This window comes from Cyrtonyx montezumae, unplaced genomic scaffold (assembly GCF_038088225.1).
Source record: "Cyrtonyx montezumae isolate F1298 unplaced genomic scaffold, pur_monq_1.0 scaffold_4, whole genome shotgun sequence".
Taxonomy (NCBI): Eukaryota; Metazoa; Chordata; class Aves; order Galliformes; family Odontophoridae; genus Cyrtonyx; species Cyrtonyx montezumae.
Window position 1 is genome coordinate 19162621 of NW_027072045.1, and position 19779 is coordinate 19182399.

The following is a 19779-nucleotide window of genomic DNA, read 5'->3' on the forward strand; positions in this document are numbered from 1 at the left end:
GGGGTTTCCTCTGCAGCCCCTCTCCTCCCTTGGTCACCCTTGCCTGGAGCTGGCTGCTCCCCCAGCAACAAGCAGGCTGGTGGCAAGGGAGCTGCTCCCCTCCACCTCCTCCTCCTGCAGGCCTGCAGCACCTCCCAAGGCTCTCACTGCCACCCATGCCCTGCACAAATGCAGGCGCAGCCAGTCAGGTTGCTCTGGGTCTGCAAATTTGTGTGGGAGTCCTCCTCTCCCATGGTGACCTCAGCACCCCATCCCTTCACGCATCAGGGGCCCTGCAGGGCCGATCCCCCACACCAGACATGCAGGACCACAGCTGCACATGCAGTCTCTCCCGCACAAGAAGGGCCTCCCTCCCCCAGTCCGGCCCTGTGCGTGCTTTCTTGGCTCTGGGGCAGCGATAGGGACTGCTCACGCAAGGGAGAACAAACAAGAGGCAGTTAAGAAAACGGATCTGCAGCTTCCCAGCTCCACACTGCCACGCTGCCGGCGTCCCCCGGGCAGGGGAGACCTGCCATAACGCACCCTGCTGCCGCTGGGGCTGCGTTCCAGCACTGCAGAGCACGGAGCTCAGGTCTGAGCAGGGGAGCGGAGGCGGGCGACCGCTGCCCGGCGCCAAGCAGGCTCGGCAACCGCAGCTCGCCGGGGGTTAACGGGAGCAGCCCGCAAAGGAGAGCTCGGAGCCACGTGATGCTGAAACTCAGCGAAGAGGAATGTGAATCGCACTCGGACGGCACTGGCTGTCCCAGCTGGGGCAGGGGCTGAGGTCCCGCGGGCGGCATGCCGTGCCGTGCCGTGCCGTGCGGCTGCTGCAAGTGCGCGGCATCAGGAGCGGCGACAGAACGGAGCAGGGCGGGACTGCCCCCTCCGCTGTGCCCCAGCGAGGCCCCTCGGGATGGTGCCGCGGCCCGGCACGAGGCGGGGCTCGGCGCAACGAGCGGGAGGAGCCCCCGCGGCTACAGGCGCCGCCGCGGCCCTGACATGGCGGCTCCCGCCCCGGGGCCGACGTGAGGAAAGAAGGGGGCGCGCGCCCGTGCGGGCGCGAGCACGGCAGCGGGAGGGGGCGCGCGTGCGCGCGCGCGCCTCCGCGGAGGAGGAGGCGGGGGGAGATCCCCGCGCATGCGCCGCCGCGCGCCCTCCCGCCCGCTAGCCGTCGCCGCCGCCGGCGCAGCCGCCCCCGCTCCCGCTCCGCCGCCGCGGCCCCCGCCCCGTCCGCACCTCCCCCTCCCCCGCTCCGCGGCGCGCCCGCCCCTGGCCGTGGCCCTGCCCGGGCCCGCGCGGGGCCGCCCACCTCCCGCCGCGCCGGAGCCCGCGGCGCGCCGTCCATGCGAGACCCCCGCGGCCCGGGCAGCGCGCAGCGACCCCCGGCCAGGCCAGGCATGTGAAGATGTCAGTGGGCTGTGCATGCCCTGGTGAGTGCGGGCGCGGCGGGACGGGGCGGGACGGGGGGCTGCGCGGGGCTGGGGGACCGCGGTGGGCTCAGCCGTGGGGGCCGCGAGCTGTGGGGCCTGGGGTGGCGGCCCCGTGGGATGATGCCTGATTTGGGGTCTGCGCTGTAGGGCCTGCGGTCGCGGCCCCGCGGGATGGTGCCGAGTTTGGGGTCTCCGTAGCGTGGGCAATTTGGGGCGGGCGCGGGGCTGGGCTCCGCTTTGGAGTGAGACCCCACGGCACGCGGACCGGCTGTGGGACTGGGTCTCGCGTCATGGATGCTGAGGTTTGCTTATGGGGTCGGGACCCCGCAGCGGCGGCGTTGGGACCCCGTGGGTTAGGAGCTGGCCGTGGGGCTGGGGACCCCGTGGGTTGGATGCTGAGGTCTGCCGGAAGGTTTGGGACCCTGCAGCGCTGCATCTCGCTGCGGGGCTGGGAGCCCTGCGGCTCGGATGCTAAGCTGTGTACGGGGCCGGGACCCCACGACACGGGGGTCGGCATCCCGCAGCAGTAGGGGCTGTGGGGCCGGGACCCTCGAGGCCTGGCGCTGGCGCCCCGCGGGCACGGCGCTGCGGAGCGCGGGCCGGGCACGTGGGTGCACGGTGAGGGCTGACCCCGCGGCGGGGCGAGGGACGGCTCCGTGGGGTGACTTCCCCCCTCCATGGGTGAGAGGAATGGCTTTGGCCGTGCCCCGAGCGAGGCGCGAGCCCTGAGGAGCTGAGAAGGGGGTGTGCCGAGGCGGAGAGGTCTCAGCGCGCTCCGGGGATGCTCGGCAGGCAGCGGGATGCGGGATGCTCTGTGCGGGAGCGAAACGCGGCGGCAGCCCCGGCGCTGGGTGCACGGGGGGGTGTTCGTCGGGGAACGGAGCGTGGGGCGAGCAACGCTCGCGATGGGGACGCTCGTTCTTTGGCTGACGGCCGTGCTGTGAGGATCACGGTGCCGGCGGGGCCCCGTCCCCTCCTCTTCCAGGCCCCGCGTCCCGCGGAGCACCCCTGGCCTGGGGGCGGGGGGTGCGCTGGGCGGGAGGTGTGACCGCAGCCCTGGGGGCACGACCCCCGTGCCCCCCCCCCCCCCCCACCGCTCCATCTCCGCATCCCCCTGGGCTGAGGGAGGACAGGAGGAACACCCCGCGCCCTCTCCCCGCCGCTGCCCCCCCTCCCTCTCTCCCCGCCGTGCTTCCATGCAGGCAGGCGGCCCCTTCCCCCACCGCCTCCTCCATCTCCCACTGGAAGCTGCCAGAGCGCTGCTTCCTCAAGCAGAAAGTCACGTGAACCTCCTCCCAGCCAGGCCAAACAGTTAAAGCACCAACCGGCCCCGCAGGCACCGCGCGCCCGGGGGGGGCTCGGCCCGCCTCCCCCCGGGCCCCCTCGCTCCCAGCACGGGGCTGAATGCCGGGGCCTTCGGCGTGGGGCCACGGTGCCGACGCGTCCCCTGGGAGCTGGCCCCGTGCCACCGGGAATGTCACCGCCATGTTGGTGGGCGACGTGGGCCCGGAGCATCCCCGGCGGCGGCCCGGTTGTCGCCGTCCCCCTTAGCCCCACACGCTCTCGGGGAGGGGGGAGGGTGATGCGTGCGTGTGCGCACACGTGTGTCCCCCTGTCCCCCCTCCCTGCCTGCCCCGGGGCTGGTGGCACATCCAGAGAGCTCCCTGCCACCCCCTCCCCCCTCCTCTCCCCAGACTGTTTATCGGAATATAGGAGAAAAAAAAAAAAAAACAACAAAAAAAACAAGCTCTGCCTCTGGCCTGTTGCCAGCCAGAAGCATTTAATGAGCCGCTCTGCCCAGGCTGCTCTTTGGGGGCTGCATTAACTTGGAGGAGTTTCCTGCCTGGGAGATGCTAGCAGCAGGGGTTTGCCCCCCAAAGCATCCCCCTTCAGAAGGCACGCGCCCCTTGGAACTGCAGGGCTGGGGTGGCATCGTGGGCCCGAGGGTGGAGGCTGGGAGCTCCGAGGGTGCCCTGAGGATGGTGCTGAGCCGAGGTGTGCCCCAGGAGCCAGTGGCCTCACAGGCAGTGCCAGGAAGTAAACACGCTGCGCTTGGGGCTGGAGGAGGAGGCCAGAGCCCTTACCCAGCACTGTGCCGCCATCCTGGGCCCACACTCAGCCCTCCGTGCCCCTCTCAGCACCTGGAGCTGAGAGGTGTGGTGTGGTGGGCTTTTGAAAAACAAACAAACAACAACAAAAACCTGAGCAGACATGACGGTGATGTTTTCTGCCATAGTAACGGTGTTGGTGCTGTGGGGCCCCCGGGGAGGGGGAGCGAAGAGCGAGACGTGCTCCCTCCTCCCACGCGGCCCTGCCGTGCCCTGCGCGGGGCTCCCTGCTCCCCTCCCAGCACGCCTGGCTGCAGCTTCTCGCAGCGGGGGAGCGGCTTGCCCAAGGTCAGCGGGCAGCGGGTTTGCTGAGCTGGGAACGAAGCCCCGTGCTGGCAGCAGAGCTCTGAGCCACCCAGCCTGTCCCTGTGCTGGCTTGCACAGAGCCCTGCAGGGGTTTTCCTCCTGGCCCACGTTGCGTAGAGCCTTGGGGTGTGAGGTTTGGTCACCCTGGAGGGGGTGTGTCTGGTGCAGGCAGCGTGGGTGGGTGGTGGGGACAGAGGGAGGACAGTGGTATCCCTGTATGGGGGGTCTCTCCCTCCAACCAAGCTGAGCTGTGCTGCGTGCCTCCTGCGACAGATGCTAGGGGAAGAGATGGCAGAGTGCAGTCCAAGTGCTGGCAGCCAGAGCATGTGTGCTGCAGCTCCAGCATGGGGACCACAACACCCCCAGGTGTGCCCAGCTGATGGGAGCCCTGCTGCCCCTGGCCTCTCACCCTAATTCCTGCATAATTCCTGAGTTCTCATCCTGCACGGGGCTCGGCCCTTCTGCCCTACAGCACGTGCTCAAAATGCTTTGAAATCTGGACTGGAAATGCGGCTTGTCATTCCTGCTGCCCTTTGAAAGCACTCAGGAGTCTGCTCTCAGCCCCATGAACCATGTCACTGCCTGCAAATGCTTCTGAGCAAGGGAAAAAACTGACCCAGGTGGGACCCCATAGCTCTGGCTGTCAGTGCACACCCTGTGTTCTGGCCTCACCTGTCAAGTGGTAGTAACTGCAAGGGAAAGCCATGCTATCCCTGGGCTTGCCACGCTCTCCCTGAGCTCCCCACCCTGCCGCAAGTTGATGGAGCTGTAGGGCAGAGCCTCTGCTTGTTTTGTCTTCACCTTGCTAGTGATACTATGATGGTAGATGCCGTCTGCCTCATCCACCTGATGGGTGCTGTGTGCGCCGTACCAGCTCCTTGGGGCTGGAGAGAGCAGGGGGAGGTAGCTGCTGCCCCATGCTCACCTTGTGATCTGCTTTTTCGGATGGTAAACTGCAGCCTAGGGCCCCAGACGCATGGCATGTCTCCTCTGTGCCCGTGTGAGCTCGCCCTGCTGTGAGCTTGGGTTTGTTGGGGAGAGCTGTGATGGGTTAACCAGCCGGCTGGTGCTGGGTGCCTGTCTGCCGCTCTCCGAGTTTATTCCAGAAATGGTATTGTCTGCTTCTTCTGTGCCAGCACAGAGCTGCTCTGAAAGCTGATACTGTGGGGGCAGCCCCGTGGAGAAGAGTGGGTGCTGGCAGCGGGACAGGCCCCCGGGGCAGTGCCCGGCTCCTGAGTACATGTGATGCTGCAGCGCTGGGGCTGAATGCCCTGAGCAGGGCAGGAGCACTGAGCTGCAGCAGGATGGCAGTGGCACCAGCGTCCCCTGCCTGTCCCCTGCACCTCTACATTGATTTCCTGTCTTGACTTCATGCCACCTTCTTGCCTTTGCTGTGGGATTTCCTTGGCCACATCCGAGTTGCATGCACACAAGGACATGCACATGTGCATGGTGCTGGGGGCCTCCTCTGCACGTGCTTTGGGCATATCCCTTTGCTCTCTCCCTCTGGAGCTCTCCATCTTGCCGCTGGAGTGATGAGTAGGGAGTGGCAGTGGGTGGTGGGCACTGGGGTGCGGGGCAGCACTGGGTGCCCCCTGGCCGGCCCCTGGGGAGGCAGGCTGGGGCCAGGCAGCCGTTATCAGGCAGCCTGCAGGCTGAGCTGTGGTTTCCTGCTGTTGCTGGAAGGGGGAGGGCATTGGGGAGCTGGTGGGGTGGTGAAACTGCTGCTGACCGCACCTGGAATGGGGACGGTGGCTGGTACCCCCAGACCTGGGATGGGGCTGCTGATGATTATTTTTCCTGGGGGAGCAGCATGCTCACCATGATGTGGGAGCGTGGTTGTGCACGTGGGTTGCGTGCACCTGCCCACACAGGCACGGACACTGCTGTGTGCCAAGACACCTGCTGTGGGCACAGGTACCTGCAGGAGCTCCACACCCCCATCGTGCTGTACCATCAGGCTCCAGGAGAGACAGGACCCCACTGGAGCCCTCACACCTGGCTCTCTGCTGCCATTTGTCTTCTTCCCTCCTAAGCAGGTTGCTCCCAGGACAAGCACAAACGTTAGACCAGGGTGTAATCTGCCTTGCCACAGATGCCAGCCCCTGCTCTGCTCCAACCCCACCCTGCTTGCAGGGTGCAGATAATGCCCTGCCCATTGCAGACCAGGGGGTTGCATGTCCCAGGGGTCTCCGGTGCGGGAGCCCCACGTGTGGTGGGTGAGTGGGGGCCCCCTGCTCTCTGCAGCAGCCGCTGGCCCTGGGCCTCTCCTCGGCGCTGCGGGGCTTGTGCTGGGACCAGAGCCAGATTTCTGCAGCGAAGCCCAGGTGGAGCTGCGCCGGGATGCTGGCTGCCTGGGGGACAGCAGGGTGTGAGCCCCCTTCCCCAGAGCCCAGTGCTCAACCCTCCAGCACAGGACCCCTTGGCACACATCCTTTTTTGGGGAGATGCTGCTAGCCTTGCACGCAGCCCAGAGGCTCCTGCAGAGTGCTGCTGGTGCCTGCCCCAGCTCCTGCCTCCCTGCTGGCAGGAGCAGCTCGCAGCGCGCTGCTCCACCAGGCACGGGGCAAGCCTGGGCACACAGGCTGGTGTGAACTGACTGGTCTGTGGTTCAGCCCTGGGGCAGCCATGTGTGGGAGCATGACAGCAGGAGCACCCGGGGAATGGCAGTGTGGACACCGTGGGGCTGAGCCACTGCTGGAGCCTGGTGTTGGGTTTTTGGGGCGAAACGGTGCCAAGGAAGAGCCATGCCTGCACAAAGACATGGCAGGAGGAGGGGGATGCGTCCTTCTGGTTCTGTGCCAAGTGCCCTGGAGAGCGCAGTGTGCAGCAGCACCGTGTGTGCAGCAGCACTGTGCATGCCATTGGTTTGCACACTGCAGGAGGCTTGGGGCAGCAGCAAGCTGTCCTGTGTCGTGCCTGGAACGGGGCTGGATGGTGCCTGACCCAGAGCTGTGGGGAGTGGGAGCTGCCATCCCCATCCAGCGGTGGCTGTGTCCCTGTTTGGCCTAGCTGGCAGAGCGGAGGCAGCTGTTAACAGGAAGGACACACATGTTAGCAACAAAAACACAGCAGCGAGAGGAAGCAGAAGCGATGCATTATTGATAGAGCTATTTGATGCTGCTATATTCGGAGAGCTGCTTCGGAGAGCTCGGCAGCGCTGCACGAGGGGTGAGGGGAAGGGGTGGGCTGTGCTGGTAGAGTTACCTGCTGGTAACACACCATGTGCAGCCATGGTGCTGCAAGATGTCCCACGTGTGCAGTCCTGGGGGGTTTCCAGCATCCTCCCCACTGATGACTCCCATGGGTGGGCACGGGGTGCCAACCTCCTTGCTTATCTTTGAAGAATGAGGGTTTAGAGAGTGGTTGCTTTCAGCATTGTGAATGGGTGGGGAGCACCTCCTTTGGCAACAATTTCTAGTGACCGTTGGCAATGCTGTGTGCCCCTGTCTCAGCCCATCCACCCCATCATCGTTCTCCTGCACGGGATCCAACCCAGCCAGGCTGTGGAGACCAGCCCCAGGCCAGGAAACTGGCTGTAAAACGAACCATTCTTGTAACATGAGAGAATCCACCTGGAGCGTCTGGAGTCATAAACCCCGTGGCGCTGGCAGGCTCTCCCCAGGCTGCTGCCAGAGGGGCTGGGGCTGGCTGCTGTGGGTGGCCATGAAGCCCACGAGGGTGTGAGCCCAGTGTCAGGGCAAGGCTGAGCTCCTGGCTGCGTCTCCTGGCTGCATCCCTTGCTGCAGGGCTGGGGATGGCTTTCCATCACCTGGTTCATTTTGCAGGATGCTATCACATATCCAGGTCTTTCCCTCTGCTCCCTGTAAGATGCTCAGGGTCTGAGCCTGTAACTCCCCACCTTGCCCTGCTCACCAGCTCCTCCTGCACGTCTTGTTAACCGGGTTTTCCTCATGCATCTCGGTGTCTGGAAATGGTTTTGTTTTGGAAGGGTTAATCCCCGGAGCCCCCAGGATCCACTGCCTGCCCAGCATGACTCATTGCTGAGCTCCCAGCCTCCCCCAGGCTCTCCGGGGGAGCGATGATGGAGCTGAGCCTTCTCCAGAGAAAAAGAAGGGCCCACCTCCCCCAGACCCTCCCCCGATCCAGCTGAGAGAATTCCCCCCTGGAGAGGCAGGGACGAAGAGTGGATTTCCAAGTGAGGGGGGTAAGATTTGTAGTGGAGAGCATCCCTGCCCGTCCCCACCGTGCTCTTCCCATCGGCTGCTTGCTCTGCGGGTGGGAGCACATCGTGGGGAAGGGGCACCCCTGCCATCACTGCCACATGCACTGTGCTCCCCAGCTGCATCCCAGCCCTTCTGCTCTCCATCCAGCATCTCTTTAATTATTAACTCGGCTATAACCATAAACAGCTGGGGCTGCAGCAGCCACGTGGACTGGGCCAGTGCTGTCGTCAGAGCTGAACAGGAACACGTGAGCGGTCCCTGTGGGTTGCTCGGTCCTGGTACTTCTTGGGGGTTTTGGATGTGAGGCCGTGCACCCGTGGGTGCTGCTCCATGATCTTTATGGCCATGGCTGCTGTGAGGGTGGGGTGGCCTTCTTGTAGGGTTTTGGTGTGCCGGCTGTGCGTGCATCGCGTGTCCCCGAGGCCTGGGCCTGCGTCACCCTGCAGCTTTGGGGTAGGGAAGGGCCGTAGGAGGGCGTGTGTGCCCAAGGCGTGTGTGCAGATGTGTCCAAGCTGTGCCAGCAGGCGTGCATGTGCATGATGGCCTGTGAGCACGCGTGCAAGCATGAACCGGGTGAGCTGCATGGATGTGTGCATGTGTGTGCCTGCTGCGGCCCCGATGCTGAGCTCCCCCCAGAGCTGGGGGCTGCATGGGGGCCAAAAACCAAGGGAAAGGGAACGTAGTTGAAGCAGGAGAAATCCTGAAAAACTTCAAAGAAAAAAAAATCAAAGCAAACCGGAGAAAAGTATACTTTTATTGCAGCTTTCCCAGGGAAAGAAATACTTTCCAGCTGGTGCCAAGCTCAGCGCTGGGCTGTGCTCACAACCCCAGGAGCTGCTCTGGGAGTGGAACTGGCAGCTCCCTGTGCTGTGGGGTGGGGCCCTGCCCTGCCCTGCTTTGGGGGGACTGGTGCAGCAAACAGTGTGCAGGGGGGGCTTGGAGATGCCCTTGTTCTGATGATGCTGTTGGCGCTGAGGTGTTGGGGTGAGGGACGGAGTGCCTGCAGGCAGCTGCTGTGCTAGCTAATGCCTGCTTGACGCCTTTGTTGCTCCTCCTGGTGTGGAGGTGGCTGGCATGGCAGTCAGAGGCGATGTTGCGTGGCAGCCAGTGGTTGTACTGGGTGATCCTGGTGTGCCGTGCGATGTCCTGTGATTCTGTGCTGTGTGGGTTATAAGGCGTTTTGGTGTGTGTTGAATGGGTGCTCCTCCCGGGCGTCTTCCTTTTATAGGGGCATGGATGGGTGTATAGGCACACAGAGATGGACAGTTGTGTGTATGCATGGGTGTGGACATACAGATGAGTGTGTATAGGCACATATATATATAGGTGTGCAGATGGTTGTTTACATAAGCATTTGTACGCAGGTATATATTGGTGTGGATAGATGTGTGTATAAGGGTATATGTGTATGTAGAGTTGTATAGAAGCGTACATGTGGGTATTAGGTGTGTGTGTAGGTACATGTAGAGGTGTGGGTGTACAGAGGGGTGTGTAAAGGTAGGGTTAGGAGTGTATGCAGGTGTATATATAGGTACATATATAGGTGTGGGTGTACGGAGGTGTATAGATAGGTGTAGCTATACAGAGGAGTATAGAGAGGTGTGCGTGTAGGTCCGTCTGTAGGTGCGCAGGGGCCGTATGGAGGTGCATACAGGTAGGTGTAGATGCACAAAGGTGTACGTATACACGCATACATAGGTACAGCTGCACGTAGGGCCGTACAGAGGCACTCGGGAGGTGCGGACATCCCGGCGCGGCGCTGCGCAGCACCGAACTTTTCCCCTCGGTGCCGGCGGGCCCGTCCCGCCCCACCCCGCTCCGCGGCCCCTTTGTGCGGCCGGTGCGGTGCCCCGGCCGGCCGGACAGACCGACGGACGGACAGACGGCCGGCAGCGGGCGCGCCGCCGCCGCAGCCATTGTGGGTCGGCGCGGCGCAGACAAAGGAAGCGCCCCGCGCCCCGCCCCGCCCCGCCCCGCCGCCGCCCCCATGGCGGCCCGCCGCCCCGCCGCCCGCCCCACCGCCGCCGCCGCCGCTGCCGCGCTCCGACCCCCGCCCCAGCGCCGCCGCCGCCCGCCGTGAGTCGCTCGGTTCGGCTCGGTTCGGCCCGGCCTGCCGCCCTCGGGAAGTTTCCCGTCCTCCCCCCCTACCCCGCACCCCCTCCTTTTTCTCCCTCCCTCCTCTTCTCTCTCTCTATCTCGGTTCGGCCCCGGCGGCGGAAGGGAGGGCCGGGTCCCGCCCGCAAAGTTGTGAGCGGAGGCACCGACCCCGCTCGGCCCGGCCCGGCCCGGCCCGGCCCCCTGCCCGCCGCCCCTCCCGGCCCTGCCTTCCTCCCTCCAGCTCTCCTTCCTATCTCCTCCATCTCCTTCTCTCCGCGCGCCCCTCTCGCCCCCAGCCCCCCCGCCGTGCCCCGCGGCTCCCTTTGTTCATTCCCACCCCCCCCCCTGGCTCCAGCCCTCGGCTGAGCCCCCTGACAGCCGCCCCACACCCTCACGGTGCCCCTGCACCCGCTGTCACCTCCTGCTGCAACTTCATCCCCTCCCGCTGCTCCGGGAGTCCCGCTGGAAGGGAGCAAAGCACCGGAGGGGTGCGAAGCACTGGGGCTGTGCGTCTCCCTGCAAGAGCTTAGGGGTGCGGGGGGTGCAGGGATGTGAGTGGCAGATAGACAAAGCCCTTGGGGCTGGGGATGCTTTTGGGAGTGGACAGCAACACGTGCAGATTGGGGACCCTGCTCCTCGCCTGGTTGCTCATCGTGGGGCTGTGTTTGGGGGTTCCCCTGCCATCCCATGGCAGGATGCCCTGACCTCAGCCGCGCTCTGACCTCCAGCAGTCCTGGGGATGATGAGATAAGCGCTTGTGGAGCAGCATGAGGCTGCACACCCTGAGCTCCCAGCCTCACCACAGCAGCCCCATGCTGTCTTATCAGAGCCTGGGTACAAACTACAGGGCTGTGCAGAGAAAAGCCCCAGGTGCTGCCCCAGGGCTGGGCTGCCTGGCTGGGACGTGGCACCGATGGCTGCTCCCGTTCCTGGGGTTACAGAACTGGCTCCTGGCAGTGACAGCAGGGCACACTGTCCTCCTGCAGCAGGTGCAGAATCCTCCGGCGCTGATTGCTGGAGTGACTTGCTGTGTTCCTCAGCACTCTGTCCTGGTGGTTTTGTAGCAGCTCTTCCAGAGTTGGCTGGATGTCAGCTCCCATGGCTTGCTGTGAGTCACAGTGAATTCAGGGGGTCTTCGTTCCTTAAGGGCTCGGCTTTTGGAGTGTTCTCCTTGTGGTTGTCACTAACGGAGGAAGGAGTTTGGTCTTCGCCTTCGTGATGCTGTAGAAATCCCCAAATCCTAGCACCACCAGCTGCAGCTGTCTCCTGATGTTCTGTCCCAGCTTTTTCTCCAGACTCTTCTGCCCAGCACTGCCTGCTCCGTGCCGGGCACACACCTGGAGGGGTACTGAGCACTCTGACGTGAACCTGAGGGCTGCACAGGGGGCCAACCACAGCCATGGAGCAACAGCAGTGCTCCTTGGGAAACCAGCTGTCCCCCAGTGACCCAGAGCACAGGATGCTGTGGGTGCTGATGGCACTGCAAGTGCACACACATGGGTTGTGACACCGGTGGCAGCGAGGTGTGCTGTTGTTTCAGGCGGACCGGTATTGCAGCTGGGGATGCCAGGGTGAGAGGGCTTGCCTTGGGCTGCATAGCACAGGTAGATGTGGTTCTGCAGTGCTTCATTTCTGGTTCAGGAGCTCTCCAGCACTGGGTGGATGTGCCTGGCCAAGCCCACTGCTCTTGGGCTTTGGCCCTCCCTTCTTGCTGGAGCTCAGTTTGAGCTGTTTGGGGTCTCTTGGCTCTTTTGGGGACTTGGGCTTCTCTGTTCCCTGTGTGCTTACGCTGGTGCTGTTGGTAGCTCCAAGAGCAGGCAGCATTCCTGGGTGCTGGGCATGCCTGGAGGCTGTTCCCAGTAACAAACTGGCCCACGCTGTGCCTGGCCCTGGGGCTGTGTGTTGAGGATGGCGAGCAGCTGAGCATCAGGCGGAGAGATCCTGAGCGCTGCAGTTATCCCAAGCCCTGACCCCAGTGACAGCAATGCGGAGCTGTGCGAGTGCAGCAAGCAAAAGCATTTGCTCTGAGGTCACAGCATGGGCTATTTCTGTTTGCTTTAACCTGAGACCTGGGCTGGTGGCACTGTGCGAACTGCTGTGATGCAGGCAAGCCCCCATGGGCCGGGGGCATGTGGTCCAGCCTCACTCTGCAGCCCATTCCCTGGAGACTACGTGTCCCAGTGTGCAGTGCTCGTTACTCCTCGCTGTGGCTGGCAGCGAGCGGAGCGGTGCATCCCGGGATGGCGGATCTCCATGCGCCACGTGGGACTGACAGCCGTCCTTGGCTGCAGGGCTGCACCACTTTTTCCCTGCCCTCCCTTCCTGGGCCTGGCAGGCAGTGGGGACAGCGGTGGGCCATCACCACTGCTTCCTTCCCTACCTATCTCCCGCAGTGCTGTTCCATCAGGCTGCAGCTCACGACACTTCTGTGGCCACCGTCCTCCTAAGTTTCAGCCCTGCAGGTGGGTAGATAGGTGGTGTGTGTGACAGTGGGCACCGGGCTGGTGCTGGGATGTGAGTCCCTCCTCTGAGGTCAGGGGACATGGTGATGCCCACACAGGGCTGACACTGAGCATCACTTGGGGCGGCTGTCTGAGGTGCCGTGCCCAGGTCCAACACAGCTGCCTACAGCTGGCTGTGCCCTATCTCCTCTGAAGAAGAGGAAGGAGGATGAAGGCAGCCTGGCTCCCAGAGTGCATCGATAGAGCATCTGTTTGGGGAGCCCTGGGTGGGAACTGCAGCCATCCCCATGTCCTACTCCATGCAGAGGTTGTGGAGGGTCCCTCCCACCCCATGAGACTGTCCTGTGCACACAGGGTACTTGTTGTCAGCTCCAATCCACGCAGGGCTGAGGGACGCAGAGCCCTCGGGAGTGTTTTCCTCCCTTCTCATCTGTGGGTAAAAGCAAAGCACCAGAGGATGAGAGCTGCTGGTTCAGGTTTGGTTTTCCTTTCTGCTGAGGATGTGGTGACCAGTGCACTCTGTGCGGGGTGGATTGATGCATCTCAGACACCTATGGAAAGTTTCCTGTGCGTTCCCTCACTGGAGTGGGTGAGAAGCAGTGGGCTCCTGCATGATGAGTTGCATTGACTCCTCCAGATGTGGCATGGCACCGGGTGATGTGTGTCCTGCCTGTGGGGCATCCCGTACTGGTCCACAGCTATCTCAGCTCCCAGAGCTGGGAGCAGTGCTTTCTTTAATCCTTACGTTCTTCTCCTTTCATGCGCCCATTCCCATCCCGTTGTGCTGGATCCCTCCCCGCACACCCGCAGGCAGCAGCGCACCCCGCGTCCCCCCGCGCCCGCTTTGCCACAGAGCACCGCCGGGGATCCCCCATAGCAGCAGGGCAGGCCGAGCCGGTGGAGCCAGTGCTGCCTGGCAGCCCGCCCGGCTGCGGGGAGCGGCTGCTCCCACTGCGTGTCTCGGCATCGCCCGGCCCGGCGTGCCGCGTCCTGCCGGCTGTGGGTGTGCCAGGGCTCTGCGGGGAGCCCAGGGGTGGGAGGAGGCGGCGTGGGAGCCCCTGCTGCCCTCAGGTTACTTTTAGGGGTGAGGGGGATGGCAGGGTGCGGGGGGACTGGTTCGTGGCATCGCCTTCCGTCTCAAACCCGGTGACCGCTGGCCTGCCTGAGTGGCAGATGGTGGCTGCCTGGGGACCTGCCGGCCCAGCGATTATTCACCCGTCTCCATGGCGATAGAAAGGTCAGCGAAAAGATCCCATGTGATTCCCGGGTCAGGTCGGTGGGATTAGGAGCTGCACGAAGGGCTGGGGGCTGGGGGGGATAGGGTCCAGTCACTCCCCGGTGCACCAGCTGCACCGCCCCCAGGGTGGTGAGCCCACAAGCTCTGGCTGAGAACTGACAAACTCTGTGCACCAGTGGGTCCAACCAGCATTGGGGATGGGACTGTGCTGTCGGGGACTTGGCTGCTCCAGCACAGGTCAGGGCATCCCAGCAGTGCTGGGCCCTCATCCTTCCATCTCCTCCTCCTCCCAGCAGCAGGGATGAGGTGCCTCTGTGCCGCTGCTGTCAGTGCCGCTGGCTTACCCATGTCCTCCCTCTCTCTGCAGGCTGTTCCTCTAAGTCATTCAAGCTGTACTCGCCAAAGGAGCCCCCGAACGGCAACGCCTTCCCCCCATTCCACCCGGGCACCATGCTGGATCGAGATGTGGGGTGAGCTGGGGACTGGGGAGGGGTTGGTGAGGCTCGGGGTTCTCCTATCCCTTCCCCAGAGCTGTAGTGAGACTGCAGCACATGGAGATCAGTTAGCACAAGAGATCAGAGCAAGTGTTGATGAGTGGAGAAAGGGTTACATTTGGGATCAAGGGAGCCCCAGTTCCCCAGCACTTTGGGACCAAGCCAAAGCCGTTGCCAGGCCGGTCTCCTGGGATGATCCAGGACAGGGAACAATCCCAGCTCCTGCCACATTCCCCGTTCCTGGCCCCAGTCCTGGGGGGAGCAGGGCATGGCTCTTGGGAGCTGCAGAATGGGCCCCTGGAGCTGGGAGTCAGCGCCCAGTTCTGGGATGCAGGTCCCCCTGTGGGGCTGTCAGACACCAGCATCCTGACTGCTTGCTGCTGACAGTGGGGAGAAGGGCAGGGGCTGTGGAGCCCAGGAGTGAGGGGATTGCCTGTTGCTGACCCAGCTGTGTTGCTTCTCCCCCACAGACCTACTCCCATGTACCCACCTACATACCTGGAGCCTGGCATTGGGTAAGTACTCAGGGCTGGCAGGGAGGGAGCAGGGAGCCTGCCCTGGACTGACCTGGGGTCAGTGGATGGGGCAGATGAGGATGGCACATCACTGGCCTGCTATATGTCCCCATCCCTGCATCCCCATCCCCACGCTGTTGCTGCTCCCTGCTCTGACCACATGTTCTCTGCTCCCTGGCAGGAGGCACACGCCCTATGGCAATCAGACTGACTACAGGATATTTGAGCTCAACAAGCGGCTGCAGAACTGGACAGAGGTGGGCAGCCAGGGGCTGGGCTGGGAAACAAGTGGGAGGGGTGGCTGGTAGCAGGGAAGCAACCTCTCATGGTGCTTACCTGAATGCAGCCCTCCAAGGGCTGAGCATTGGGCTGCCTGTCTCCTGTCCCCTAACCCGGCATCTCTCTGCTGTACCCAGGAATGTGACAATCTGTGGTGGGATGCCTTCACCACAGAGTTCTTCGAGGACGATGCCATGCTAACAATCACTTTCTGCTTGGAGGATGGACCAAAGAGATACAGTAAGTGGCAGCAGAGTGGTGGGGTTGGGGCTGCCCCCCTGGGGTCCCCAGAGCTTGAGTTTGAGTACCCCTTTCCACAGCCTTTGCCTTGTGATGGGGCTGCACAGGTAGGCAGGGGCAGGGAGGTGGAGCCCGCTTGCCTGCAGCCATGGGGACCCTCTCCACCTGCACCCCCAGGCTTTAGGGAAGCACACCTGGACAAGCCAGTTTTACTGACATAATTTTTCTCCCTTTCTCACTCCAGCAATTGGTCGGACTCTGATTCCTCGTTACTTCCGCAGCATCTTTGAAGGAGGGGCCACAGAGCTCTACTACGTGCTCAAGCACCCCAAGGAGTCCTTCCACAACAACTTTGTCTCGCTGGACTGCGACCAGTGCACCATGGTCACCCAGCACGGCAAGCCCATGTTCACCCAGGTACCCCTTGGGCACACATCCCCTGTCTGTGCAGGCTCCTGGGTTTGTCTGAAACCCATTCCAGGCAGTCCAAAGCTGAGGGAAGGGTGTCCTGATGTGCAAGAACACAGGGTTCTCGGGGTTCTGGGCTGAGAAGACAGGGTGGCAGCATGTGCCTGACACTGTTCCCTGCCCAGGTGTGCGTGGAGGGGCGACTCTACCTGGAGTTCATGTTTGACGACATGATGAGGATAAAGACGTGGCATTTCAGCATCCGCCAGCATCGAGAGCTCATCCCCCGCAGCATCCTTGCCATGCATGTGAGTAGCACTCCTCCCAGCGCAAGGCAGGGCTGCTGAGCTCCTCTCTCTGCTGCGGGACCCCCCACCCCATCACAGGATGGGGCACGGGGGACAGTCCCCAGCTGAGCGCTGTCCCTCTCACCTCTAGGCACAGGACCCACAGATGCTGGACCAGTTATCCAAGAACATTACCCGCTGTGGGCTCTCAAACTCCACACTCAACTACCTCCGAGTACGTGTGCTGGGAACAGAGCGGGCTGAGTGCAGGGGAAGAGGGATAGATGATGCACACTCTGCAAGTGTGGCGGAGCCTGTGAGCTCTGCACGAGGCTCAGGTTGCTGCGACACGGCAGAGGGGCTCTTGGATATCTTTATATCTTGTGGCAGTGTCTAACCTCCTGCATGTCTGCTCCCCCCAGCTCTGTGTAATCCTAGAACCAATGCAGGAGCTCATGTCACGGCACAAGACCTACAGCCTCAGTCCCCGGGACTGCCTCAAGACCTGCCTGTTCCAGAAGTGGCAGCGGATGGTCGCGCCGCCTGGTGAGTGCCTCTGTCCTCTGGGCTGCGTGCTGTGGGCAGGAGGAGGTGGTGCTGGCAGAGGTGTCTGCAAAGAAGAGGTTATGGGGCTGACCGACCGCTTCTCCTTCCCGGTGCAGCGGAGCCGGCGCGGCAGCAGCCCAGCAAGCGCCGGAAAAGGAAGATGTCTGGGGGCAGCACCATGAGCTCCGGTGGTGGAAACACCAACAACAGCAACAGCAAGAAGAAGAGCCCGGCCAGCACCTTTGCCCTGTCCAGTCAGGTACCTGTAAGCATCCCGTTTCCATTCTCTCTTCCTTCGGGATGGAGGGGTGGGCTCCCAGCCCCAGGGAGTGGCTAAGGGACACACCCAGGGCTTCCTGTCGAGCTCCCCGCCCTCTCCTGGTGATGTGGAAAAGCAGGGGGCTGCCCCAGGGCCCCACTACTCTGCCTCAGCCGCTGCAGAGTGTGAATCTCAGCCCAGAACAGGAGGCAGCCCTGAAACCGAGGAAGGGGCTGCAGTGCTGACAGTGAGGGGGAGTTTGGCGGCCGGGGCTCCCCCCACCTCGATTATGTTTCGGGACCGTCTCCCCTTTCAGGATGTGATGGTGGTAGGCGAGCCCACGCTGATGGGGGGGGAGTTCGGGGACGAGGACGAGCGGCTCATCACCCGGCTGGAGAACACGCAGTTCGACGCCGCCAACGGCATCGATGACGAGGACAGCTTCAACAACTCGCCTGCGCTGGGGGCCAACAGCCCCTGGAACAGCAAACCGCCCTCCAGCCAGGAGAGCAAGTCAGAGAACCCCACGTCGCAGGCGTCGCAGTAACGGCCCCGCGCCCCCCCCCGCGGACTCAGTCCCAACCGATCTACCTGTACATTTGCATCAGAGAGTGACTGGGAAGCGGCGAGGTACTGGTGCGGATCAGCGCCGCACCACGGCGGGACCCACGGCTGGGGGCACGCGTCTGCCGCCGCCTCCCTGCTCCCCCCGCGCCTGCTGCCCCCAGACCCAGGGCAGAGGCGGGTGTCGGGGCCGTAGCTTCGTTATTCCCCCCTTCTCCCTCTTCCTACTCCCTGCTTCTTCATCCCCGGAGAGCCTCTCGCGTCCCCTCCTGCTGTGCCCAGCCCCTGCCCGCTGTACGGGGCGCAGCGGGGCTGCAGCCCCCTGCGGTGGGGTCCTCCTCCTCTCCCTTCCTGGGTCTGACAGCGGTGTTTGCTGTGTGCACACCTCCCTGTGCATGCACGCCTCCAGCCCAGCGTGGGGCTGGGGGGGCCGGCCAAGGACAGAGCCCCCGCTGCTGTCTCGGAGGGGTGTCAGGGTCAGCTGCCGGGCATTCCCCCCTCTCCTGCCCCCCCAATTTGGTCCCCATCCTCTCGCTCCCCCCAGCAGGGCCCTGCTGGGGAACTGTGTACATAGGAAGCGCCCAGCAGGGAGGGAGCTGGGGGGCTTGGGGAGGGGGGGGGGGGTCCAAGCCAGTGTCCCCCACGTCTCCACCCGGAGTCCCTTGGTGGTCTCCGGCTCCCAGTACCTCCTACTTTTGTCTGTTGTTTTTTTCTTTTTTTTAAATAATATTATTAAAATTGTAAGTTTAAAAAAAAAATGGGACAACCCCTCCCCCCCCCCCTCCCCTCCCTCCCTGGCCAATGCCCCCCTCCCTGTCCTGAGCGCTCTCACCCTGTCCTGACTTTTGTACAGGCTTCTTCTCTTGGGAGTCTCATTTTATATCCAGTTCGGAGAGCTTCAAACCAAGGAGAGACTTTGCAGACTTCCTTTCTAATCCCTCCAGGGGGCGGGGGGCAGCCCCCCCCTGCCTCCCTCCTCCATGTAAATCTTGTGTGCTGTTGTCCCTGCTCCTCCCCCCCCCACCCCGCCCTGGTTCGTGTACCTCGTGCTTGTACATTTCCGCGCTGTAGACAGTGTGTACGATACTGTTCTTTCAATGTGTTATCACTAGAGCAGGTGCCTCCATTGATGTTAGGGGAAACAACAAGAAGAATTTTTGGGGGGGATTTTTTTTTTTTTGGTAAAAAAGAAAAAAGGAAAAAAAACAAATCACCACCACCTTCCTTCCAAGGTGAAGATTGAAGACGATGGGGAGGGTGCGTGTGTGTGTTCACCGCCTCCCCCCACTGCTTCCTCAGTAGGGCATTGTGGGGAGAGCTGGGGGTCTGGCTGCATTGTGACCCCCCCCGGTATGTGCCCAGGTTGGGGGAGGATCCCTACCCCGGGGGGCTGGATGGGGCTGTGCTGAGTGAGTGCGTGCGAGAGAATGTGCGTGTGGGAGCGCTGAGAGTGAGTGTGCAAGGGAATGGCTTGGGGGGCTCTGCACCCCCCTCTCTCTTCCAGCCCCCTCCCAGCTCCATAACGTTGGGCAGCAGCCCATGAGCCCCACAGGGCTGGGTGGGAGCTGCCAGGAGATGCCCCGTGAGCATGGGGGCTCTGGGTGCAGCCTGCATCTCGCCCAGGTGGGGGGTGGCTGTGCTGGGGTGGACTTTGTGTCCTCCCCTCCCTCCTGTGGGGCTGGGAGGCAGTGTCTGAGCCCCTAGGCTTGGCCCTGCCCGGATCCCAAGTCCCAGCACCCAGTGGGACACCTGTGTTGATCCCCATGTCCTGGTGGCTGAGGTCTCAGCCCTGCAGATCGCCAGCCTCAAGCATGGGGTCCCCCAGGTAAGGCTCCCACGGCACTGGGGGGTGTCTCTGCTTTGCAGTTAGGTACGATGGGCGCTGGGGTTCCCATGGAGTGGTAACGTGCCCCCTCGCTGCCCCCCCTCCCCAGGCACACTGTAATGCCTTTTTCTTTCTTTTTTTTTTAATTTTTGTTTTGTTTTGTTTTGTTTTTGTTTTTTTCCCCTTTCCTCCATAGTTTGTGCCATTTATGAGTCATGTATGGTACCAATAAAACGACTTTTCGGTTTGAGGCTGTCCCGAGCACTTATTTCTGAGCCCAGGGCCTTGGGGTGCCGTGTGCCAGCGCTGGTGCCAAGGTGCATCCCCATACCCTCAGGGTTTCAGCTCCTGGGCAGTGCACTGGGGGGGCTTCGGCCATTCCAGGAGCACCAGGAAACAGCTTAGGGATGTTCCTGCACAGGGTCTCAGCAGCAGGAAGAGGCTGAGCTCCGTGTGCCTCCACGCCCTGGGGTAAAGCAGCCGGAAAAAATCCACCTCCAAACTTCGGGGGGAGTCCCACTTCAGCACCTACTCTGCACGAACCAATTTGATGCAG

General features: G+C 62.9%; 1 protein-coding gene across 4 annotated transcripts; it reads left to right on the top strand.

Moving 5' to 3' along the window:
• The first annotated feature begins 1228 nt into the window (after positions 1 to 1228).
• Positions 1229 to 18148, top strand: LDB1 (LIM domain binding 1). Of its 4 annotated transcripts, none has more exons than XM_065746561.1 (11): positions 1229 to 1409; positions 14174 to 14276; positions 14771 to 14815; positions 14997 to 15072; positions 15232 to 15334; positions 15579 to 15751; positions 15928 to 16050; positions 16181 to 16264; positions 16452 to 16575; positions 16692 to 16834; positions 17151 to 18148. In XM_065746561.1, exons 1-11 carry the CDS (start codon positions 1385 to 1387, stop codon positions 17379 to 17381), a joined length of 1230 nt encoding a protein of 409 aa, XP_065602633.1. In that variant the 5' UTR covers positions 1229 to 1384; the 3' UTR covers positions 17382 to 18148. The 4 variants fall into 4 exon arrangements, with proteins under 4 accessions (XP_065602633.1, XP_065602631.1, XP_065602634.1 ...); XM_065746559.1 differs by having other exon boundaries at positions 1231 to 1409; positions 16692 to 16840; XM_065746562.1 differs by lacking the exon at positions 1229 to 1409 and adding an exon at positions 10071 to 10086 and having other exon boundaries at positions 16692 to 16840.
• Positions 18149 to 19779: the final 1631 nt, after the last annotated feature.